Raw genomic sequence first — 26,666 nt, forward strand, 5'->3', positions numbered from 1 at the left:
TTTTTTTTTAAAGCATCAACCCATTACTTGATTGAACAGGCAGAGTGAAGAACAGTCTGTGAAAGCAGCAGTACCCTTCAGCAAAGACAACTAACAATGGATTGCAGGCTGCATTTGATGCAGAAGGGTGTGAGATTCACCAGCACACCTTGGTTTATCTGACTGCTTACACATTCATTAGAGCTATTTTTCCAATTTAATTTTGTTGATACATAAGCAAGATGTGTGATCTGAGATACAAAGCACAGAAGACTTTTTGCTAAGTTATTTTCCAGAACAGCTGTAGCCAGGAAGCCTTGTCCTTACCTGGCACTTGGGGCTGCCCCATACGCAAAAGATGAGAATTGTTGCTCCTGTGTTTATACAAGTACAAATACCAGTTATTCAAAAGCAGAAGAGTTTTGCAGGCGCTAATGAGATGTGCAAAATGTGATCTGAAGCTCAAGAACTAATTAATACCAGGAATTTGAAGAGTTTTGGCTGGCCGGATGCAGATGTGTGTGTAGGTGGCTAGGCTGGAAAGATGAGATTCCTCAGGTGCAGCTTGAAACCTCTGAATTGCTGAGGTAATGTGGGGAGGAAAGATCTTTAAAAGAAAAATAAAACCAAAAGCACCAAAACACAACTTCTTGGGCAATGTAAAACTATTTAGCTTTAGCTAATTCTGGATATGTGTGTTTTCAAAAGAATCTTTAAAATTGCACAAAGGTATTTCATTCCCAACAAAGCATAGGTGGAAGTGTAGGAATTTTGTTTGTTAACTAATTAGCTTGGCTAGCTGTTCAGGGACAAACCCAATACAACATTTTGTAATTACACAAGTGTACTTCTTTCCATGTAAAAGAGAAGTGAAAACGGTCACTTACTGAAACAATTCTGCTGAATTGATCACAGCCTATCTATCTGGATTTCTGCACCTTTAAAAATTGTACTGCATATGCTCATATTATACCAAAATAATTTATATTAGCTTTCCCAAAGGAGAAGCAGAAGGTAGTTTCATCATGTTTGTGAATTAATTTCAGAACTATGTATGCCCTAAAGGAATACTGTTAGGCTTCTTTTCCCCATCTCTGTTTATTAAAACCGTGCCATTATTATTTGTTTTTTAAATATGTGACTTTCAATTATTTTTTTAAATGATGGTAGTGATTATGAGGAACTTCCATAACAAACATGTAGGTATTTGAGACAGAAGGAAATACCATAATGCTAAGGGAACAGAGTTGTGCACTTTGGACACTCACCCTCTAGAATGCTTCAAGCTCATGTAAGTGACAATCAAGGTTCTGCTTTTGCAAATGTGTTTTGAGCAGAGATGTGGCAGGGGGCTGTGCGCAGATCCAGCATTGCCGATTCTAGTCCCGCTCACACTGGTGATGCTGAACTTGCTGCAATGTCTGCGCTGAAGGGCAGAGCTGGGTCTCACAGCGTGACACGTCTGCCCAGTCTCCCTGGCCTAGTGGCAGAGCTTGGGCAGGACGATTGTAAGGATTTCTTTTCATTGACTTAAGCTTTGTTTTTTTGGTAAAAAAACTCCAATCCTCTATTGTTTTCTTTCCTAGATGCAAGTCTGCCTTGGTCTAGCATTCCCAAACCAGCGTTAAGGTCGGCTGGCAGAAGCGCTGTGGCGGCTGCGCCTGGCAGCAGCACAGCCCAGCGCACACCAGGCCGCGCTCAGGGCTCCCGGGGCAGCGGCGCTTCCAGCGAGCCCGCTCCCGGGCGGTGTAGCAGCGGGTGCCGGCCTGCCCGGGGCTCCGGAGGGCGCTGCCGCGGCTGGAGAGTGTGTGCGGGACGTGCCGGCCAGCCCCGCGCCACATGGCCGCCCCCGCCGCCAGCCCCGGCCCGGCCGCGGCCCCGCGGAGCCTCGCGGCGGCCATTGGGCGGCGGCTGCCGCTGCCTACGTGCGGCCGGCGGGGCGGGCGGGGCCGCGGGCCCGGCGCTCGCAGCCCGCCGGGGAGGCGGGCACGGACGGACCCGCGCCGCGCTCCCCGGCCCCGAGAGCCCGAGCCCCGACAGACCCGAGCCCCGACAGCCCCGCGGCCAGCAAGGGGAAGCGATGCTGATGCTGGACTGCAGCTCCGAGGTGAGGTTTGGAACGCTCTGGCTGCGGTTCTGTCTTGCCGGGAGCCCGGCTGCGGAAGTGAATGAGGGGCTGTTTGCCTGGAGCTGCTGCTGTTAATGCTGGGGCACTAACCCTGTCGATCGGTATTTCTGGTTAAGAGATTAAACGCCAACAAAATCTTTCTTGCACTGCTCTTTAAAAAAGAAAATATTTAGAAGGCAGTTGCAAGGAACATGAAGGTCCAATGATTTGCATGGGGAATGTTTTTTGCTATGATGCAGTATTCTGAGACCTGCCGTGGCTTACACTGGCAGTACCATTTCTTTTGCTATCCTGTTTCAGTCTGGTAGTTTCAGCAACCTGTTTGAGACGGGAACCGCTGTGAATGCACCTGCAGATGCCTCTGGTCAGTCTCCAGCTCACTTGGCTGCTTGTGGTGGTGAAGCTTTTTTCCTACTTTGGCAACTGCAGACAGGAGCAAATTTGAACCAACAGGTAAAAAACACTATGTTTTATTCCTTCCACTTCTAATCTGGCATGTCAGTAAATTCACTTAATATTATTGACACACTTTTTATCTAAGAGAGGGTTTTTTTAAACTCAGTTGTATTGGATGAGATATCTAGGGTGGCTTATTTTAGAGTAACTTCTAGCATGAACCAGAAATGCTGTCTATATTGCATTAGCAACTTCGCTTGCAATGTATAATTTAATTTTCACACTTAAGAGTGCTGCATGCAGATGTCCAAACAACTTAATTCTTTTACACAACTTGAGTATTTATTTTTCCTCCAAAAGTTTGTCCTTAACTTCGAGTAAATGAAAGGATTCTTACTCGAGTTGCTGAGTTGAATCTCTTATACCTCTGAGCTGGTAGCAAGCTGTTGGTCACAGCAATCCCTGAATGGTGCCAAGAGATGCTGTTAATCTTGTAGAGAGTATTCTGTGTAAGTTATCTTTTAGAAGGCAAATGTTAAACAATGAGTAGTGCAGGAGACAGCACTTCTGCTTTGTGATGATGAATACATTAGACATTTTATGGTAGTTACCATTACTATCCTAGCTATATTCCTTTATTCTCCCAGCTCACAACAGACTGGTGTATATAAACAGTCATTTGTGAGAACAAGACAGCTTTATCCTACTCCTCTTCTTGCAAATGACTGTTATATATAAATTGTGTTTTTAGGATTGCCTTGGAGAAGCCCCGATACATAAAGCAGCAAAAGCTGGGAGTCTGGAATGTCTTGCTCTCCTTGTTGCTGGTGATGCTAAAATTGAGTAAGTTGAATGACATTTAGTAACTTCAGTAAGAGCATCAAAGGATGTGCATTTTACAGAGTACCTTTAACTTGCTCAGAACACACATGCTGAGGCTGCAAATATAGCATGGCTATAGCCACAGGAGTATGAAAAACTGATATAAACACCAAAGGAGCACCGACCACATGCTCACACGCTGTTGTTTAGCTATATGCCTCTGTGATAACTGAGGAGAGTAAATCCTGATCATAATCTCACCCTCTCCTTGCCTTTCTGATAGGCTAAAGCCAGTAATAGTCTGATGAAATTTTTTTTTCAAAATAATTATTCCTTTTTGTATTTAATACCAACCCCCTGTATGAGCTGTATGCTATCCTTGACAAACCTTCTTGCTATTGATTCTCAGTACTTATTTTTATACACCTGCGTAAATCACCACTTCATCAGCACTTGTTCATTATTCCAGTTTAATTGGTTATTGTTAATTCTGGATTTCAGCTTGTGCAACAACAGTGGACAGACAGCAGCAGACCTTGCACTGGATTATGGCTTTCTGGAATGTGCCAAGTTCCTCAGGACAATTCAGCACACTCAGACAATGAAACTGAGAGGACAGTCTGGATACTCACTAAGTGACAGACATGGCTTGCAGAGAGAGGATCCAACTGCACAGAAACAAGAAAGTGAAACCAGCAGATCCATAAACAGGAAGAGGAGAAGATCAGATGGTGTGTAACAGTGTTGGTTTAATACAAATCTGAATATTTTAAAGTGCTTTTAGCATCTAAGTAAAACAAACGTGTGTTAGAGCAGTTAGATTTAGGAAGCCTCCTAGTAAGGATGAACTTGCATAGGTACTTAAGGTTAGGGTATTCTTGGAAATGGACAGTATATGAGGAACTTAAGAGGCTACTTCAACACAGAAAAAAAAATAAATCATTAGTACTCTTACTGATGTACTGATGAAGTAGCTACAGACTTATTTTGTCCCTATGACAGATCTTGTCTCCTAGCTGCCAGAAGAAACAGCTTGTAATTCCAACATGAAATAAGGGGAATCTAAAGTCTGAAGAACCATGACTGGATGATACACCAAGCAGTCAGATGTGTGTGCTGGGACATTGTCTCCTTCTGAGAAGGAGGAAAGCTTGTTTATTGTTACTTCTTACAGAAGCATTTTTTGAGTTTTTTTTTTCCCCCTGGAATACTTGTATTCATTCAGTTATAAATAAATGAGCATAGAAAAATTAATTCTCTTTCTGTGTAAATATGACAGAAAAATTACTAAAATTCAGTAAATACGGCCATTCTTTTCCCACTCCTAAAATGCCTCATCAAGAATCCCAACAACAAACAAAGCCTTTGAACAGATTCATAATGGACAAGACAGCTGGCTAAGTGGAACTTGAAAGGCAGAGGACACTTTATCTTTTTGTCATGAAAGAATTCCCTAAAACAATTGGATTTGGCATTTAATCTACAAAGATTCTAGCAGAAGAGGAAATACTATATCAACCTGAAGTTGTGCTATGGAAAAGTACAGAGTATTTGTTGCCTAATAGATGCATTTATAAGGAATACAGTTCAAAGCAGGTAACTCTTATTTCTAGAGGTTTCATTTTAAAAAAATAGTTTCTTAATTTAAGTCATTCAACCAACATTTCTATTTCAACTGGGTTTTGATTGACTTAAAGCATTATTTTGATAAATAACAGGAGAGTTTTATCTAGTTTAGCTACTGTTCTGTCTCAGCATATTCAGCATGAGAGTGAATTTAAATAGCCTTTGGTCGCTGAGGTAGGCACAGGTTATAATAGGCGTCCTTGTTCCAAAACTCCGGGCCCTTCCAGCCACACCAGCCCTGGAAAAGCAAGAGAGCTTTTAAATCTACTTCAAAATCTGGGTTTCCTGACAGAAATTCCAATTCTGTTTTTCCTGCTTTTTACTATTGAGTCTATTCCTATTTTACCAATTATACTAATCTGAGCTGTATGAATTATTTTCAAATGTCTGTAGAATGCAATGACAATTTTCAGAAAGTTCTCTACATGCCTGGAAACACATTAATGGAAAACACATTACAGAAAGACTCTCTCCCCCTTCCTCCCTCCCCAGCTTAATTCTTAGAAAGTATCATCTCCTCCCCATTCCCACCTCCCCACTACCTTCTGCTGCTCCTGAGAGGCTAATGTTATTCTGAAACACCATCATTCTCACAGTTTCCCTTAGTTCCTCCCTAGACACTTTTGATGAGGAAAGTGGGTTTTGCATTTATTTTATCCTCCTGGACCACTGAAACCATTCTAACAGCTAGTAGCTCTAACAGCCTTTGGTCCTACACAGCCTTTGGAAATTGTTTCTTCCTGTGTTCATTTCAAGCTCTGATCATTACAGGCCAGTAAAATGTTTCTTAAAGAGCTCCTTTGTTTTGTTTGTTGGGTTTTTTTTGTGGGATTTTGTTTGTTTGGCTTTATTTGTTAGTTTTTTGTTTGTTTGGGTTTTTTTGTTGGGCCTACACAAGGGTATCAATTAGAAATAAAAGTTACTATTTCCAACTTAATATGAAAAACAGAAAAGACATTGATTACCTAGCACTTACAGGATGATTCAGCTGCTTTAAGAGTTTACAATTCTGACACTATATTTACTGGTTTGTAACATGCTGTGTCATCCCTTTTAGTGGCTTTAAATGTGGAAATGACATTACATGCCCCTGACCACTTTGTAGTTTTTCCACATTTTCAAAACAATTCAGTACCTACCCTCTGATCATTGTTAAAGGCCTAATCTGAGAATGGTTATTGCTGGATTTTTAAAATAACTTTTAATATTTAAAATAAATTATCTTCTCTTTCATTTAGAGCATCTTACAGCCTGAACAGAATTTTCTGTTTTATTCAAAATATAAAACACATTTATGGTATATACTCCTGGGTAAAAGGGAAGATGGGTGAATTCATGTAAAATAAAGAACATTTCTTTATAGTATAACTTGCTGTAGTTTCTGATCTGATACATCTCCAAAGACACTAAGTTTCAGAAACTGCCAATACTTAATATATTGTAGTATGCAGGTTAAGCAGGGTCAGTGCTTCTTCCATAAGGAATAGAGAAGCCATAGAATGGCCACATTGTATTTGTCTGGACATTATATGTTTAATGCCAAAATACATGTATATACATAAATGTGTGAGTGTGTATGTGCATTAAGCCTCACCTTTTCCAATATAACATGCAGATCTTCTCCTCCAGTATAATGTGGGTCTAGAATCAAGTATTTAATGTGCCCTGTAGTCTCATTCCAAGCCACTCCTAATATCGTGTGAGCCAAAACACCTCCACCTAAAATAGGAGAAACAGAGATTGCTGATTTTTTTTCATTGGGATTGATTTAATGTGCAAGGTCTAAATAAAAGTACATCAACACCTTCTATTTACAGATTAGCTTGTATCAAGATGATTCTGAAAGTGTTTCTTTCATAAGATTCTTGACATTATTAAACAATGTATCTTTACTACATCTAAGAAAGGTTAGTTGTAGTAACTAAAATAAGTTACTACAGAATGTATTTTCCAAATTTCTTCCAAGTCAGCAAGGCAGGTTAAATCGTCAGCACTTCCCCCAGATGAAGTCAAGAATATTTCAAACGTCTCTTTTGCACTTTTTTTTAAAGAAACCTAACTGTAGGAAAGAAACCTGCAAAATTTCATGGTTGTAAAAGGACTAAAATTAGAAGAGAAATCAGAATTCCTGGATGAAGTTTATCTGTTGTTTTCTACTGTATTACATCAATGAATATTAGGGGCAGAATACTACATTCTGATTTCCCTTTCCTCAGGTCAACTCTTGCATGTTTCTTTCAGATAACATGCAATATTTTACTTCCCCACAATATTATACTAATAACTCCACACAGCACATAGGGATTGCAAAATCCCTGGAAGAATACAAGCAAAACCAATTTCCAAACCCTACCCTCAAAAAGCCCAACTCCAGCCCTCCAATGACAACAAAAATTAAACCAACCTACAAGAGTGCAGTACAAAGGGTACTAAAAGATTTTTCAATACAGGATTTTACATTCTTGAAATTCAGACAAAAGGCTGCTGAAAGGCCAAGAATGTTTAATAGAATCATAGCATGGTTTGGGTTGTAAAGGAGTTTAAGTATCCCCTAGTTCCAACCCCCCTGCCATGGGGAGGTCACCTCCCTCTAGAGCAGGTGCTTAAAGCTCCATTGATCCTGGCCTTGAGCCCTGGGCCACCCACAAAGAACTCTGGGCAGATGTTCTGGTGTCCAACAGGGAAACATTTCTTCCTAATCTCTAATCTAAACCACCACCATACAAAAAAGTCTGGACTTCTGGCACCTATGTTTTGAGAAAGTTACAATGTATTATGGAATGACAAATACAGATTGAAAAATTGCATTAATTAATGTTATTAAAGTTGAAAATAATAACATCAATATTGCTAATTTCCTAAAACACAACATGGAAAAAACAGTTCAATTAATGTTGCATTATTTTTGCAAATGGCAGTTATCATACCAATACTTCAGATTACTAAAACTGGTCTTAAAACAAATTTGGATAATACCCTCTCTTCCAAGCCAGATAAACAGTACTCTTGTCTGAGGGGAAGTTTTGGGGAACTCTATGAACTTCTGCTCCTGTAGAGAATGGAAGTCAGCTCAAGTTCTGACTTAATAGAAATTTATAAAAACACCATTTAGACTGACTTTTTTTTCCATGTTTAAAACTGAGCTTGAAGGAAATACCAAATAAAAATATACCAGCCAGACTAAACTCTATCATTTTTGAGGCTACCTTGGGAAAACCGTAATTTTTAATTTATCTACAGTTTTGATTAACTTTTGTACAGTAAATTAAATGGGTTCTAATTGGAATGAAATTCAGCACAGGGAGGCCATGCACTTTCATTAGCATTCTTCAACACTCAAGTACTTACCAATCATAATTGGAGTTCCCTCAGTCTTGAAATGATTAGCAAGCTCTCTTCCCTGCAATGCTAGTTCAGAACCCTGGCTAGGTAAGAAAAACAAAAAGAGACTTATCATTCTCACTAGACTTACTTCACTAATTGTCCATTATACTTGTTTACTGCATAGATAACTGATTAGAAAGTCACTTGGATTATTCCTTTCTAAACTTCCTGAGAAAATCTGAAAAATATTTTCTATCACAAGGTCTACTTGCTAGGCATGGATATTAATACAGACATTTTCGATATCTTGTCTTTTTATTTCTTCATATAGTGGCTAATCTTTTTAAAACCCAGTGAAAGTCTGTGTGCCTACTCCCCAAGTAGGAATGGATTAAATGCAGACAGAATACAAAACTGGGAAATGATGCATTTATTATAATTTATTATAATACTGCAGTATTATTATAATATAATTTATTATAATATTGCAGTAGCAGTGTTGCTGGTGCAGCTGTGAAGTCTTATTTCCATAAAGAATTAAAGATGCTTGCTGGAAATAAGCCCAAGACAAAAATGCTATCCACTGCCAGTGACCAGCTGAAAAAGCTGCATGATTGTTTCTTTTTCCCAGCATGGTATTGATGTTGGTTTTTTGTAACACTGAGAAAAACTGGTGCTCCCTTGTAGCAGCACTATGAGCAATTCTACCCAGTTCAGAAAGGAGTGTATTCTATATTCTCATATGCAGGTATAAAAATCTTCACGGCTGCTATAAATAATAGGTGAATCCTCTGCAAGTACAAGCTCTGGAGCAAAAAAAAGATTAAAAAATTGAAGACCTGAACTATTTTCCTACCATTAGGCATCCCCATCACTATGCTCTTTTAGAATACCTACAATGTGAATTTACTCTAAATAAATACAACATATGAAAAGCATTTTGGTTTGTATTTTCACACATACTGTTAGTGTATGTTCTTAATTTCATGACAGTATTTATTAAATGTTCAGGGTTTTATTAGTCAGCTTAATGCTTCCTAAATTATAAAAAGTATGACAGTTTTTCTTCTGATAAATGCTAAAGACTATTCTTTTTGTTCCAAATATCTTCGTAGGGTCCTTCACTGTGTATGAGAGCATGAGATTGTCAGAATGGAAACAAATTCCTTGCTTTATTTGTCACACAAATGCAAAAAGGGGAACATTATTTTCCAGACTTCTCAACAATTTGCCTTAATCCTAAACTCACAAGTTAGGTCTGTGGCTGCAGTAATAATCTATTTGTTAGTGTACATTCAGTTCTCTCTGGACATCTGACTGTGTGCCTGCATCAAAAATTGTGGTGCAAAGGCTGAATTCCATATCAGTTTGCGTATCATGAAGCAATTTATAGATTATGCAAACCCAATGGGAGCCACATTTCTTGTGGAAGCATTTGACCATAGCTTTATAAAACTGGGCAATTTGCATATTATTAAGCAATTTATAGAAAATGGAAAGTGCAACTCAAAGCTCCCAAGAAATTTAACTCTACCCTCATCTATAAGCACTTAGTACAACTAAAGGTAGGAATGGAGGGTTAATTATACCTCTTCTTTAATTATACCTCTTCTCCCACGTACTGTGATCATGATTTGCATTTTAAGGCATTCAGTCTTTCTAGCAATTACCAAGCTACTAAACAGGCAGTGATTCTTACCTGACAAACAATATTTTGGATGTTATTCCAAAAAGCTGATTCAAAACAAGCTGGACCTCAATCGAACCAATCCATTGCCGTGAGCCAACAAACGCTGCAGGCTTGTCTCCAGCATCAACCAGTGCCTGTGCAACATCACAATGAGGAAGAAACCCAAATGTCAACAACACATAGTAGGGAATTCCACCACTTTGTGTGAACAATGTTGCTTTATATATATGGACATGTGTTTTGAACCTAGCTGTTGAAAAGCAGACCGATGGATGTTGAAATCATTCACTGTGGTTCTGTTTTGGAAATGTCCCTTTGAGCAGTAATGCAGAACTGTGTCCATGAGCAGAGACTACAATCCCAGGTCCACAGGCAGACTTCAGGCTGGGAGGGGGGCCACTGAGCTCTTTAATAATGGAGTGCATTATTTGTACACTGCAGAAGCCACTTCACAGACTGGAAGGCTCGGATTTCTATTCAAAGCACTCAGGAAAGCATCCATAAAACAGTGCTCTGAGAAAGAGGCTACTGATCCATGTCAAAGGTTATGGTTTATTTTAACCTCTTCTTCATTCTGAGCCTTTTATGTTACATTCAGCACTTGAGAGGGACCTTTTCTGCTCAGGACACAAAGCCCAAAGGTCTTCTGAGGGCTACTACCCTCTTTCAGATGCCTAAATATGCTACAGGCATGCACAGATTTCAATAGCATTCAGGTGTGGATTGAGAAATGTTCAGTAAATAACTGTAACATGAAGAATTATATTTAGAAGACAGAAGGTAATTGCAGTATTCCTTGACAGGCATACCCAAGTATGGGTATTAGCTACAAGCCTACAGTTTTAATTCAGTGCTGTTAACAAAAACGAACAATTCAGGTATGCATTTAAATTCAAAACAGCAAAAGAAGTGAAGGAGAGTTCAAAAATCAGGAAAAGTGCACTACTGTCAGAGGCAAAGTTGCAAAACTTGTCAGTAAATTCCTGTGTAGCATCTGGGAACTAATCTAGCTGTCACTGAATATGACAGCCAGTTTTAAAACTGATTTTAGCATGACACATTGGGTTCTTTGTTCTTTTCATTTGACAAAAACACTGAAAATGTCATATCACAACTTCTAATATAACATTATTCCAAGGAAACATTTCATTAATGTATCTTATTCTACAGATAATGTCACCCAAAACAAACAATTCAGAACCACCAGTCCAATTTAAGGGACAAAAAATATCTTCTAAACTGTACGAATTTGATATTTAAAACATAATCCACACAAACCTTTACAGACAATAAGCATAAAATAATCTCCTTAAGTGTTCTGTACCTGTTGAATTTCCTTGTGTGTTGGTATAGGTCTATCCATGTAGCCTTGGTGCTTGAACCAAGAGCAGATTGTCTGCAGAGAGCGATAGGCACAGCCCCAGCCACTGTCATCGATGCGGTCCTGCATGTAGTGGTGGTAACTGTACACACCTTGCACTAAATACACCTGCACAGGAGGGAGAACACACAGGTAACTGTACACACCTTGCACTAAATACACCTGCACAGGAGGGAGAACACACAGGTAACTGTACACACCTTGCACTAAATACACCTGCACAGAGGGGAGAACACACAGGTAACTGTACACACCTTGCACTAAATACACCTGCACAGAGGGGAGAACACAGGTAACTGTACACACCTTGCACTACATAAACCTGCACAGAGGGGAGAACACACAGGCTTCTCATCACACTTGCACCAGTTTGCAGAGAAGTCATATCACCTGGCACTTGACCTGTAAAGTTTGCAGTTGGGGACTGCAATTCTTTGGAAGATTCAAAGGGTCACTATTCACTCATGATTACTCCACCTGGTTTTGTCTCCTAAACTTCTCTGTTCCTAGTTTTAGTTTCTTGCCCTAGTTCTGAGAAAATTTTTAGAATACATGCTAAAATCATGGACATTATTTTCCCTGGAAAATCCAATTTATTATTATTTCTCAGGAAAATCCAAATTAAAGCAATGCCATTTTGTGCAGAGAAGCCCTTTTGCTTAAAAGGACAAGCCAATTATTTCACTTTCTTACCTGCACATCATTTACTATCTAAATTACTTCTTTCAATAAAAAAAAAATCTCAATTATAATAAAAAGGTACTTTCTGCAAAATGTTTCAATTTAAACTTACCATACCAGACTCCATGCCAGGTGAACTAAGATGTAAATGTGGATTTCTGAGATATCCATCTTTATATGGTTCATCTGGAAAATGATAAGCATTTGCTCTCTTGAAATATGGTCTGTCACAAGGCAGATTGTATAACCCATGCAATTCCTACATGCAAATTCAAATAAAAATAAGAAACACAATTCATGGTTTGGATTAAAAGAAAGACCACATTGTAAGCAGCAATAAAGATATAATTTGAATAACACAGTTTAGCAAATTATTAAAATAGGCTTAATTAAACACTCAGCAAGTATGTTTACTACCAGACCTCTCCTCTGCAGGGAAGCTCATGCAGGCTTACCTCCCTTCTAAAGGACCCACTACTTTCTGCAGTCCTGTTACATAACACCTGCTGCTGGGGCCCCACTGGAAATACCATGAGTAACAGATTTGTTATGAAAGCCTGATAAAATACACCATCATAGAAAAGGATTACAGTTTTATCTACACAGTAATGTAGATACACACACCCAATTATAATCTTAACTGATATTGGAGCACACAAATAACATGTACTGACACAAAGTAAAGATATTGGGCTTATGGTTCAAGCAGATTCAGTTTAAAATCTCTTAAGCTCTGTTTGCCACACAGCAGCCACATTTAAAGAGATATATTGTCTTATTTCACAGAGCTTAAGAGTGAAAGGCATGATGAGATCATCTAGGATAATGTGTGTAACACAGGTAATACATTTTAGGCAGATGACCCAGCACTGAGCCCAGCTAGAGGAGCTGCAGTAACACTTCCCAGCAGTGGGTTAGAGCGAACTGCAGAGAGAGAGCAGGAAACAGGCAGTGCCACCAGTGCCCGAGGCCTCTGCAAACACAAGGCTAGACTGGGTTTTATATACCCAGTAATGCTTCACACAGAAAAAGTCCCCAGTTTCTGCACCTCCAAGCTGCAGAATATTCTTTCCCTGCTCTCAGTACATGCAATTGTGTGGACCTAGACTGGTATCAGTCTCAATCTGAAAGGACTGACACATCTCAACATTCTTCCACCTCATCCATATTCTTTTTTCTAGGTGCCAACCCAAAGGCAAAAACAAGCCAAAAACTAGCTAAGTCTGGCCAACTGCGAGCTACAAAAAGCAGCCCCTCCAAACAGACAAATACCCCACAATACCACAAAACCCCAAGAAAGAAACCAAAACAAACAAAACCCCCAATAAGCCTTTCAGGACATATGTAAAAAGCTGAATGTAGTAACACACCCAAAGAAAAATAATGTTCTACCATAGGAGAACAAAAAAAGGGAGAAATTCAAATAATACTTTACTGGAAGTATAATTTAGAGAAAATATTTATCAACCAAATTTTATGTACTTTTAAAGTTTCTGTTGTTCTCTCACAAAAATGAGATCTGGCACATTCTATAAAATAACTTCTAATGAATCAAGTTTCCATTCAGTATACTGCTTTGGTTATAATAAAAATGAATCTAAAATACAGCAGTATCTGCTAGTACTTGTTCTACATTGACTAAATGGAAAGCCCTACCACTGCTTCAATTACAGTAATTCAAAGGAGAAGATTCAGTTCTGTTGCTGTTTGTTGGCTTTACCTTTCTGTAACTTTCCAGCTGATCATCTGAAATACCCGTAGGATATGAGACTGTCACGAGGTGATTTTTTCCTGGTAACATGAAATGAAATTGTTCTGGTACCACAATTGATGTTCCTTTCACATATTTCATGATACATCTTTCCATGTCAGTTAATTGCCCATGAATTGCTTTCACTAGGAGATTCTGTACCCTGCAAAGTACAATATTTCAAAAGTAGAGCAGTGATTGTGAATGATTTTTTCTCACAGCTGTGAGTTATACAATACCTAAATGCACATCTGACCTGGTCAGATGACTGCACTACTTCAATGCTTCTGCTCCCACAGGAAAAGGCAGAGCCCAGCTGTGCCTTACTCAAAGCTTGTCTGCACACAGAAATGAGTCCCTAGTGATTCAGTCCTCCCAAATGTGGCTACCCTGCTCTCATATCAGAAACACAATCAGTATGAGCATTTGTCAAAATAAAAATTAAACATATCACTAATAGTTTGTTTTTTTTGCAAATCCACACCATTTAGTGTCGTGTAGAGTCAAATCCTGTGGAAAAAATGCAAGGAAAAAATACATAGGCAGACTCAAGTGTTTTCCATCTGTACCTACCCAGCTGCACCCCCAAATGCAGGGCTGAGATTACAAAGACTCATCAAATACACCACCCCAACTCTCACTTTTATACACCTCACAGACAAAAATTTCTAGAACATTTTCCTGACTTTCTCAATTCTTTGCTAAGGAATGGTTATGAGTTATCAAATTTGTCAGACATTGATAAACTGAATTTTTTACAGACAGCAAAAGGATCATGTCTCAAGATTACTGAAGCTAACAGCTGTCTACATGAGCTTTTATTATTTACACAGTTAAAATTACATCACAAAAATACTACATACTTTTCATTAAACTGATGAATGATATAGTTTTACTTCAGTATTTCAAGAAAAAGCAGAAATGAAGCTGAAAAATTGCAAGTTCAGGATAACACTTACTTTCCCCATGGCTCTTCTGGAGAAACAGATACAACAACATCAACTGGTAATGTCATATTTATGTAGTGGTGCTCCTTCTTTTCCCTTTCTATGACTGGAGCCAGAGCAGCTAATGAAGATGTCATTTCCAACATGAGGTCTACATTGATTATCTGCTGCTGCAGAGAAAAAAGACACCAATATTACATCTCCAGCTACAAGAAGGCAAAAGTAAGAATCAAGAAATACATGAACCAAGAAGGCAAAATTAAGATTGCAGGTATTTGGTATCAAAATCAGTAATTAAATACTTGGGTTAGGAAAAAGCTGGTAATGTTGAAGACAAACTTCCATGTGCTGATCTACCTTAGGTGGACTTTTGCATTCATGTTGAGTCTTTAAAGCACTCTTTAAAGTCATGTCAATGCTAATTTGTGTACAGAAAAGCCTAGGGAGAGCAAGTCTAAAAATGTTTAAATGATATTTTTTCTTATATATTAGAAACATACCGTATCCTGTAACTTTTTATCCTTTTTTTTGCCAAGTTTTCGTTTGGTCTCATCATCTTGATCAAATCTGAATTATCAACAGAAAGAGAAATTTCTATAAGATGAAATTAATCTGTTAACCATCCCCCCCAGTTTTTAAACATACTTACTGTATAAATCTTTTTATCTCCTTACATGCAGACTCATCAGTCAGCTCTGGAACTGTGCTCATACCATTGTTAGGCCACACATAGACTGAACTGTGGCAAATTCTGAATACAAGAACCTCGGAGGACAATTTGTTTTCAAGATCACTGAAAACGTATCCTAATGCCTTTTTTGTTGATGCCTCTGAAACACAGTAAGGATATAATTAGCCTAGAAAATTCTCTCACCATTTTGTTGTAGCTGCTGGGCACACATTTAAGAATTTTTTTTGACTTGGAATAAAAATGCAAGCGCTGTTATGATCAGAAAAATGACTGGGTAAAGAAAACTGAGGTAAGATTTCACTTAGCAGGTCTGTCTCAAACCTTCACACACCTCCCTGAGCAAAAGTGTACTGTTTCTGTCAGATACTGTCAAACTTACAGAAGAATATTCTACTCTCCTGTCACCACATCTAATACGTCTTAACCAATCTGTGTGTATTTAGGGTTTTGAAAAAAATCCTGAAAATATTCAATCTGAGTCACTCACATGTTTCTGACCTCACATCATTGTTCAGAAATACTATCCAAACCCAGACTAATCTTTGGAAAAGCAGGGCCTACATTCCAGGTGAGGACCAAATTTTGGCCAGCATAAACCTGTACGCCACAGTCTGGCTTGCTTGAAACTTTATTACTGGTATGTACAGTTGTCTTTTAGAGCTTGTAGGGTATTTACTCACACCTTACAGCCTGAACCTACAATGGATATGACACTGCTGGATATGATAAAGTAACTTGGGCACATTAGCCACATTTTTTTCCTTACTGTGAGGGTTACAAAACATTACTTTGAATACAGTACTAACAAGTTATCACAGACTATGCTGTATCTCTCTGATGCATTAACTTAAATTTAGTCACAATTATATAACTTTTGTACTAGAAATCTGTAAAAACTACATTATTAGAAAAGTCAAAGAAAAATTGCTCCAAAAGAAAAAGCTCAGTGCCCTTCAAAGTGAACAAGGTACCATATTTACCCACCAATAGGTGTGAATACCATGCACTTGGACAATTCAACCATCACTCAGCTTCACTGTGGTTACAATTCACTACACCAGAGACAAAGTCAAATAAATAACCCTTCTCTGAGGATGCAACTCACAAAATGCTGTTTTGGATTAGGTCAATCTATTCAACAATTCTGCTCCACATCACGAACTCAAATAAGCCCAAGTTCCTTATCAAGGTTCACTAGATGGAATTCATTGTTTCAGCTAGAGACACATCCTTTTAAAATGCAGAATGACTGACAGCTGAGCTAAAAACAGCCTCCTTCCCCATCCTGCCCTGTGACACCTCAATGGCCCCTGAGAGCCCTGAGCAGGCCTCCTGAGCAGAATGGCATTTACTGTGACAATGGGGCACTACAGGAGCCCCTTCATGCTTTATGGACCAGTCCCTTGCTATCACATGGAACTGCAGTAGCCAATCCTGCCTAAATTCAGTAGAGTGACTGGTTAACTTGTTCCCCTTCTCTATTTCTCCAGAAAGATTGGACCACAGTTTCAAAATTATATTACTAATACAGTCCAATTATAACAAAATTAATTGCCTAAAGTTATTCTGTTTGCTTAGAATTTCAGAGTCAACTTCAGCTTCAAGCTGAAAAATGATCCCAATAACATATCCACAAGTAAATGTATATGCAAATGAAATTATGAAAAATGTCAATGTAAAATTTATTTCAAATTAAAACAAAAAAATAGGTTGGAAAAAGAGTGTAAGAAAATTTATAGAGATAAAGAGTAATCTTTACAGGTTTGTGAAGAACACTTAACACCTGGTAAAATGCCAAGAAAATAAATATAATAGTTTCTTAATAAAAGTTAATGTAAGTATAAGATATCAGTCTTATAGACACACCATCAGTCGTTGCAAGCTGAAATGCAAGATCCAAGCCTCCTCTGATTCTGAAGAGTATATCCATAGCTTCTAGAATTACCTAAGGAGAAAAAAGAAGCAACGAAAATGAACAGCCATTTCAACATGCCTTCTCTCAAGCCACAACTGACTGCTGTTGTACCAGAGTGTGCAAGCACAGCAGCAATTACTGCAGCTGCTCAGGTTACACAAGGCCAGTGAATAAACGGGGAAGTGTGTGGTGCAGCAGTGTGCAGTTGCTGCAACCAGCACCTCAATTGCACCTTGGAACACATTTCCTATCTCTATAAAAAAAGCCATAATCTACACTTCTATCATATAGAAATACTTTAGATAAAATGTCATTGTGTCTCATTGTTTCAATCCAAATGTCATGTTTCCCATAATACACATTCACATACACATACACACACACACACACACACATATATATATATATATATTCTTCCAGCTCAAGTAAAGCAAGGACAAAATTGAGCAGAAAGGTAATTAGCCACATCTACAAGTATGCATTCCTTAGTTAGGAAATCAGTTTCAGGGAAATGAGAAAAAAGCAAAGAGGGGGGGAGTATGTGTGTGTCACACACAACCTCTAGAACTAAGGCTGAGTTTCACATTTGACAGGAGAGCAGCTTATGACACCACAGAGAGCAGCCAGCTGTTTCTTCCCCCTTCCCAAGTGCCTGCTCTGTCCCCTCCTAACTGCTCACTGTAGATATTTTAACATGAACTTCACCACACAGCTTAAGCAGATGGAAAGACACCCTTCTATTTAGAGAGGACTTTTTCAGATAGATCAATCCCCAATCAAGTTCAATGTACCAGACAAAAACAGCTGTGGCAGTACAGAGAGGAACAAAAGGTGACAGATGAGTGTGGGCACCGCTCACTGCAAAAGTCCACAGAAAGAGTGCTTAAACTGCTCAGAAAAACCCTACCAAGCACCTGTAAAAATAACTATACTAGGACCCTCTGGAAGGACTTACTGCACAACTGTTTTCTCACAAGGTATGAGACACTTCCATGTGCAATGCCATTCCTACTCATGAAATAAAAAACCCACAACATAGGACTAATTTTCTTTCCATTAAAAGCATTCTAAAGAGAAATATGCAAGATATGCATGACTGTTAAAATATAATAATCTACTACAGTTTATCTGCTGGTGAAGGATTTTCATGTTTCAGTGATTCTGGAGTGCCAGAAACAGTTTGGCTCCTGAAGCATAATCCTGAATTATTTTAGAAAACACAGTTATCTGCATTAACAGGGTCTTGGGGTGTGGGACCAACAAAAGTCCCAGCCAGAACATGAAAAAAATGTTTGTCTGGGTTGATGCAAATGTTTTTATTTGAATTATTGCTATGCAAGAATAATGTTCATGAATAAAAAGAAAAGCTCTGCAAAAGCAGCTGCTTTTGATAGTGGCTCATCATGGACATCACAGAATCACAGCATGGGTGAAATTGGAAAGAACCACAGTGCGGCACAGAATCACAGAATCTTCTGCGTTGGAAAGGAACCACAAGGACAAAACTTAAGTGAATGGCCCACAATGGGGATCAAACCACAACCTTATTGTTAGGATGATGTGTTCCAATGTCCTTGCTCAAGCAGGGTCATCCTAGAACACATTGCACAGGAGTGTGTCCAGACAGTTGCTGAGTATCTGCACTGAGGGAGACTCCACACTGTCTCTGGACAATCTGTTCCAGGGCTGTCACTGCACAGTAAAGAAGCTCTTTCTCTCTTCAGGTGTAACTTCCTGGGCATCATGTTCTGCCCGAGGCCTCTTGTTCTATTGCTCGGCACAACGGAGAAGAGCCTCGCATCATTCTGATGACCTCTTCCAAAAAATCCCTGCCTAAAGCCAGGCAAGCCGAGTCCCCCAAGGGCGATGGGAATGGCAGGGGCTATAGCGAGGCGTCAGTGCGGGAGGCGCCCCTGCCCCCCGTGTGACACAGCCTGGGCACTGCAGAAAGGGGATCGGGGGGGCTCCGCACCTCTCCCCGAGGCACCCCTGGGGCTGGAGGCCCAAACGCGACAGCCGAGCCCCCAGCGGGGTGCCCGCAGCGGGGACACCAGCCCGCCCCGCCCGGCTCGGCCCGGCCCCGCCGCCAGCTCGGCCCGGGCGGGGGCGCTCCCCTCCGCGCTGAGGACGGACACCCACCGACCCACTTACCTAGTCTCGCACCCATCCGTCCATTCCCCGGGGATGGCGGGAGGGGGCCGGGGCGGGGCGGGGCGGGCACACCGCGTCCGTCAGCGCCGCCGCGGGCCCGGCCTCCCGGCGCACGCGCGCTGCCGCCGCCCGGCCCGCGCTACCGGCGGGGCCCGCCTGCCCCGGGCCCGAGCGCTCCCCGTTCGGGGAGCGGGGTTTTCACCGGAACCACACTTCCCTTCCCTGCGGTGCTGCGGGGAGTGCGTGGGGCTGAGCGTTCTCTCCTTGGGCAGCCATGGCTGCGTTCAGCGCAGCGTGTCTGGGATGAGCGGCCTGCTGCCGAACGGTGCTGTTATTTCCTCGTCATTTCATAAATCCATTGGGAGACGCTCCGCAATCCCGCTGGCCCGGCTGCTGCCTCGCGTTACTGCTCCCTCCAGGCCAGGCTTCCACATCCGCCATCGCACTTCTCAGCCACATCGGCATGCTGAGGTCCAAAAGTCGTCCCCATGAATCCCTTGATAAATGCTCTGTGCGTTGAGAATTTAATTCCAGGGTTTTTTTTATTTATGATAAATTATTTCTGTCCTCGTCGCAAATAATGCTGACTGGCTTCCAACAGTGAACCCTTAAACCGGTTTCCTAGGGTCAGCTTTTGGTCATCTGAGGTCGTTTTTTTCTTGTCACCTGCCCTTTGGTTCCTTACCCGATGTCAAGATCTCGAAGAACAGCACTGAGGTTGCCTAATGAAGTGATGATGTGTTTTACACAGTGTGAACCAACGCGTGTTGCAAAAGCCCTCCCCCAAAATAACTAAAAAATTGTGAGCTTTTTAAAACTTAGTCATACTGTCTGTTCCACAAGCTAAGCACAAGTAAAATATGGCTCACCCTTCCATTGTACACAGTGTTCCAGCAGGTTGCTTTTCATAATAAAATGTATAAAATCTATTTAATTGGTGCTATGCTGCTGCAGTGCTGTGCTGCCACAGCTTTTCTATTCTGCATCCACATGCCAGAGAAGTCTAATGTGTGATATCCATCTCTTAGAGCTTTCTGTTGGAAATTATGGTTTCACCCCTGGCAGCCGCCAAGCCCCATCTAGCCACTCGCTCAGTCCTCCACCCAGCAGGACTGGGGAGAGAATCTGTGTATATACAGATATACAGGGGGTAAAAACCAGAAAACTCATGGGGTTGAGATAATGACGGTTCAACAGGGAAAGCAAAAGCCACACACACAAACAAAGCGAAACAAGGAATGAATTCACTGCTGCCCATGGGCAGGCAGGTGTTCAGCCATCCCCAGGAGAGCAGGGCCCCATCACATGTAACAGTGACTTGGGAGGACAAAGCCATCACTCGAAACATCCCCCCTGCACATACTGAGCAATTGGGGTCACCTGTCCTGGCTGTGTCTGCTGCAGTCCCCCATACAGCCCCAGTCTGCTCTGCAGTGTGGCAGTACCAAAAGCAGAAAAGACCTTGGCTCTGTACATATTGTTCATCTATTAGTTTTGGGTCTTTTTTTTGAGACATCTGGCAGTATCCCACACAAGTTCTAACACTCAGAATCTGACCTTCATTTTTTATTTGGAGCTCTTAAGCAAGAACACAATCATGACCAAACAGTTCCAGTTGAAATCACAGTAATACTTTTAAGTTGTCAGAAGAATGGGACCACATTATCTTAGGTGCTATTTAAAATCCCCATTGTCCCTTTTCTTGTGTAAGTTCATAAATCTAAGAAAACTTGCAAATTTGCTTACACTGGTTTTATTTATCCTGTATATTTTCACCATATGTAGTGAAAAATGGCAGCCAGGGACATTTTTGGTCTAGGGCAAGAAAAAGATTTGAAGAAATAATTAAGCTGCCTGCAGCTGAGACAAATTCAGAGTCAAAGCTAAGCATTCAGGGCAGAAAATAAAAGCAGAGAAAAGGTGGCATAATTTCCACTGAGAATTAAAAAATGGGGAAAAAAAAGAGGAAAAGGATGAAACAGATGGGAATAAATATCTGTGAAAGTATAAGAAATAAAACCTGGATCTTGTATAAGGAATATATAAGACTTCATTAGTTGATTAGTCTCCTTTTTCTTAAAATCTAAATGGATAATATTCCATTCCACAGAGCATCTTGATACAGTTTACAGGTTTTTTTTTTAAGATGCTAAATTTACACCATTCCCTTTAGACTAAACTTTAATTTCACTTTCAAATGGGTTTATGATGCATAAATATCTGTTCAGTGACTCCAGATAACTAATACAGTAACACCCCTTAATCTGTCACTTTCCAGCTCTTCAGTTTGGAGCTCTGTCATCAGTCATTTAATACTGTGCTCTGCTAACCACTGTTTTCCTTTTGTTGTGTTCTTTACTCTTGACTTACTTGATGGACATTGATTCATCTGAGGAAGATGATGAGAGCAAGGAAAATGTAACTATTTCAAAAAATGCTTACACACTTTTTACTGTGCTGGGTGGTTGGCCTCAGAGATGAAGCACCTGAGATCTTTCAGAAGGGAAATCTATTCAGAAAAGTTAACTTCTAGAAGGTCAGGCTTGTCAGGCTGACAGTACTGGTGATCCCATGGCTCCCATGGGGAGCTCCAGGCTCCCTATCCTTCCACTATGAATGCTTTTCCTTTTTGTAACATGTAGGTTACATGTACTTCCTAAGCTACTGCACATTTTCCTTCTCTGCTATATAAATTATTACAGGGAAAATTGCTTTATTTTTGATTAAACTGCTTACAGCTGCACCTCTTAGGAATGTAGCCTCAGCAGACTGGGGTTTAGCTCTACTTAGAGATTACAGAACTAATCAGATCCCTTAATGTGTTTTAACTAAAATTTGCCACTCTTGCAGTATTGGTGGATATAATGTTTGAGGAAAAGCCAATGCTGTATTCAATCCTATATGTTAGAAAGCTTATTGTCAATAATGCCCAAGCTCTGCTGTCTGTAACAATCCCTACACCACTACTGGACGTGGAGTTTACCACTGTAAACTGCAAGTGACATAGGAATTTCCTTATTTTTTGCCACAATGCAGCTCATATTAGTGTTATGTTTTTACTTTTTCTGCCATGTTTTTAAGATCCTTTCCTCAAAATCCAGACTAATGAAAGAACATTTAAAAGTAAGAATTCCTCAAAATAATGACTGAAATTTACCTTAACATTTCCTTTGGAAATTTAAGGAATATTTGAGGTTTTTATATGTATGTATATATATGTATATGTATATACACAGATGCATATGCACAGATGCATATATACACATACAAAAGTGATGCAGTTTGCTATTCAGTATTATTACTTGCTTCTGCATAAAACCAATTTTCATTAACTCAGTTATATTGTAAATTGGCACTTGGAGAAGGTCTTTTTTTGGTCAGGTGGCATGAAAGGAGGCATATTTGATTCTTACTCAAGGCATTCTGACCCGTGTGTAATTAAAGTATAATTTAAAAATTGAAGGACGTCATAAATAATAAAGAATGACTGATTTTCTGTCATCATCCTGGACGAAAGAGCAGACCCGCTATGAGCATAATGACAACTTTAAATGTGATAAAGTAAGCTGCTCTGAGTTCTTGTTTTGTATATGCTGTCTATCAAAAGTGATTAGCACCGTTGTTCACTACTACCTGAAATAATTGAATAAATGAAGAAATTAATTATTTTTAAAAGGGAAAGAAATGTATGTAATGCCACAAGACTTGGCTTTCAAAATTTATTCCTACTCTCATCTGAAATTCAAATGATAAGGCTGTATGGGTCACAGAGACCTTCAAGATCATGCTATACTGATGGCATGGAAAAATTATTATATTTTATTCTTTTCTGACTTGATAAATGTAAAAAGACCAGGAATGTTCCTGCTTAAAAATGCTTTCCCCCTATGCTTATGGAATAAAACTGGCTCCCTCTGCTGGGAGACACAACATTCGTTAATTTTAACCTCTGAAGCTTTTGGTCAATGGCACTCAAAATGAACTCCGAACTACAAACAGTGCAATGCTGGAAGACGTGTTGTACACAGTGCATATATATAGGCAGATATGCACATACTTTTTTTTTTTTTCTTTTTTATTCTTCTAAGCTGTTCAACCTGAGGAATGACATGACTGCTCCTTTCTCCTGCTCCGGATTGTCTGAGCCTGCTGCCGTTCCTGGCACGGGACCGGACCATCGACAGGAGCATTAGTGCTGGGAAAGGTCCCTGCGGGAGCAGTCGGGGAAGAGGCGAAGCAAACCCGGCAAAACACCAACCTGGGGGGCACTTGGGCACCCCCGCGCCGCCCAGGGGCAGGCGGAACAGCCTTTATTCCAGCCCAGGCTCTCCCCCGCTCCTTTTCCTCCCCGCCGGGGCCAGCCGTGGCCCGCCAGCCCCGGAGCCGCCCGCAGGGTGGCGGGGATGGGCAGGGAAGGGAGGGCAGGGAAGGGAAGGGAAGGGAAGGGAGGGCAGGGAAGGGAAGGGAGGGCAGGGAAGGGAAGGGTGGGCGCGGGAGGCCCGGCCGCCCTCAGCGGTGGCGGCGGTCTCTTCGTGCGGCCCGCTTGGCCGCTATTGCATAAAAGCTACAGATCTGGCAGGATTTGTTGGCGAAAGAACAAGTTCAAGCGCAACCTTTAAATTTAACGTTCAAATTAGAAAATCTGTAATCTGATGACTTAGACTCTGCAGAGCGTTTGCTGGACAAGGACTTCTCTGGCTACGAAGGCAGGCACAGGGAAGAAGTCTCTCAAGGGAACGCTGGTGGGACAGTCCCAGGCTTTTGGAATACAATTGCCTGACTAGTTCAGTGGTGGGAGAGGTTGAAGAAATTTGGGCTTTTTAATATTCAGTCGTGGGACTTGTCATTCAGTGCTGATGCTGGAGGTTTACACGTGTTTATAGCATTGGAGGATTGTAGTTCTTCAGCCTGACAGAGACATTGATAGTTGTCCATTTGAGCATCATTTTGGGGGGCAGTTGCAGTTATGTAGGTAGTCCAGGTGGGGTCATGACTCTCATTCCTTAAGAATGGTAATGCTCAAGGTTTTCAGGGTCTCTGAAGAGTTCTAATGTGTTTTTGCAGAGGTACAAAGTTAGTGAAACCACTTTACACCTGTTGAGGGACAGCTGAAGAGTTTAGTGTCTGGAATTAGGCCAGCAGTATTATATAACACCAACAAACATAAATCTTATATTTAGCTATTTACCAACTGAGAAATAATTTATTTTTATTTTTAATTTTTGTGGCATCATAAGGAGAAAAAAATTTTGGTTTATATATGCAATCCATAATTATTACAGCATAAAATCTGTTGCTGAAATCTGTCCCTTGCATAGAGTTTTGTAGAATTTTATGGATCCTATTCTAAGATTAGTGACAAAGTTGTCTCCAGACTTGTTCAGTGCTCTTCTGTTCACTAGAATTAGAACCTTTTACTGGGAATTGCTGATAGAGAAATTTGCCCTTAAAGTTTCAGGAATGGCTTTTAACAATTATTGGTCTTGATTTTTGAGTAAGGGATTTCAGCTTGTCCTTAAGCTATGCTAGCAAATCAAGTAGGATTTTTTTTTGTTGTTCTTACATTGGGCTGTTTTGTCAAAAGTAACATACAAAATGTTTGTTAAGTTGTAAACAACCTTACTGTACCATGAAAGGTCAGGGGGACAGCAGAAAGCATTTTTTCCAAGGAATGCAAGAGCAAGAAGGATTAACCAGTGATGCAAGAATAGTCTTATAATTTGAATTGAATAAATGTTAAATTAATTTAACAGTTCCTGATACAAGCCCTCAAAATTGTGGAAACTTCTCAGAATATTGTATCTTCTTTGTCAATGAGGATGCAAACATTGAGAACAGCAAGTTCTGCCACTATACATGGTATGAATTGATATACACATCAAGTTAGCATTACCAGGGTGATGTGTGAATCCCAGCCAGGGAGAGAGTTAATCCTGTGGTGTACTATCAGTTTACAGATCAAGTAAAGGTTCTAAATAATGAAATTATAGATCTACCCTGGAAGAGAACATTTACTTGGAAATTTCTTCATGATACTTTCCTGGCTGTTTGTGCTATTGTGGGGTTTGTGTGCAGTGGAGACTGTTTTTAGCTTATCTGTGTTGTGATCTTCTGGATTCCTGAAAAGCCAGTAAGACAAGGAGGGATGACAAGAAAAGCCTTCTGGAGTTGTCAGCTCCTATTTGCTGTAAATAAACAAGATGAGCTCTTTGAAAATACCACAGCTTCCTAAATAAAGTGTTTAGTCCCAAATTTGAGACAAACAGGGAATGGGTATGGGGGTCTTGACCTGAAAACATATTGGAAGTCTTGGCTTGAAAACAACAGAATCATTGCAAAATTCAGATGTACATCTTTATCTGAAACAAGACCAGTACATTGTTCTGTTTAGAAATAAATGACATTGTGCACTTCATTTTCTATAAACACATCCAGATATTGACCCATGAGACACCGTTGGTATTTCTTCAACAAGAAAATAAATGAAAAAGAATGAATATTCTTTTTTGTTTTCTTATGAAATACAGGAAAATTGTCCAGTGCAGAAAGACACTCCAGGAAGTTAAACACTGCACAAAATCACAGAAAAAAACAATGGGACTCTTAGTTAATAGTCTGAAAATGAAGAATTTGTTTAGCCAGTTTTAGTTTTTTTTCTGTTTTAGCAGCCAGTGATGATTTATGTAGCTGTTTTTCCTTCTCTCATGAGCTCTTTCCCATAATACCATAGTTTTCTGTTGTTAACATTAGGACTCATCCAATTTGCAGCTCCATTACAACATGCTTCTTATTGTAAACCACCCAAAAATATTTACAGGAGATGTGGAGGGAAAAGAAACTGAAAACCAAGAACAAGAGTAGATGAAAAGCAGTAGAGCAACACTGTGCATCAAGAAATTGCCAGAAATTTAGCAGTAAGTGAACAAAATTCAAGAAGTATTGACAAATAAAATGAGGAAAAGCATAGTAAGGATTCTGAAATACATGATTTGTTTAGTGGCATGCAGTTATCTGAGTAAAGACAGGGTAGTTAGTAATGAGATTGTATTACTAATTTTGAGGAATAATATCGTGCTTGGGGAATAACCCCAACCCCCTAAAAGCCCATTTCCAAAGGGTATCAAAGTTATATAGCAGATTTAAGGTGTAAAGAATTTTTGAAAGATTTTCAGGCTGTTGAGCAAG

The 26,666-nt window shown here is 40.0% G+C and overlaps 2 protein-coding genes across 3 annotated transcripts; one reads left to right on the forward strand and one right to left on the reverse strand.

Annotated features, from left to right (window-relative positions):
• The first annotated feature begins 1,818 nt into the window (after positions 1 to 1,818).
• ANKRD37 (ankyrin repeat domain 37) lies at positions 1,819 to 6,202 on the forward strand. Its single transcript, XM_058804329.1, has 4 exons — positions 1,819 to 2,091; positions 2,408 to 2,560; positions 3,255 to 3,346; positions 3,827 to 6,202. Exons 1-4 carry the CDS (start codon positions 1,819 to 1,821, stop codon positions 4,062 to 4,064), a joined length of 756 nt encoding a protein of 251 aa, XP_058660312.1. The 3' UTR covers positions 4,065 to 6,202.
• Positions 3,161 to 19,525, reverse strand: UFSP2 (UFM1 specific peptidase 2). 2 transcript variants are annotated; one of them, XM_058803325.1, is made up of 12 exons: positions 19,482 to 19,525; positions 17,282 to 17,360; positions 15,374 to 15,554; positions 15,225 to 15,291; positions 14,737 to 14,891; positions 13,748 to 13,940; positions 12,140 to 12,286; positions 11,290 to 11,454; positions 9,975 to 10,099; positions 8,300 to 8,376; positions 6,546 to 6,670; positions 3,161 to 5,189 (listed from the first exon to the last, which is right to left on the reverse strand). In XM_058803325.1, the coding sequence occupies exons 2-12, from the start codon at positions 17,343 to 17,345 to the stop codon at positions 5,103 to 5,105; spliced, it is 1,386 nt and encodes a 461-aa protein (XP_058659308.1). In that variant the 5' UTR covers positions 17,346 to 17,360; positions 19,482 to 19,525; the 3' UTR covers positions 3,161 to 5,102. The 2 variants fall into 2 exon arrangements, with proteins under 2 accessions (XP_058659308.1, XP_058659307.1); XM_058803324.1 differs by having other exon boundaries at positions 14,737 to 14,894.
• Positions 19,526 to 26,666: the final 7,141 nt, after the last annotated feature.

The sequence above is a fragment of the Ammospiza caudacuta genome, chromosome 4 (genome assembly GCF_027887145.1).
Source record: "Ammospiza caudacuta isolate bAmmCau1 chromosome 4, bAmmCau1.pri, whole genome shotgun sequence".
Taxonomy (NCBI): Eukaryota; Metazoa; Chordata; class Aves; order Passeriformes; family Passerellidae; genus Ammospiza; species Ammospiza caudacuta.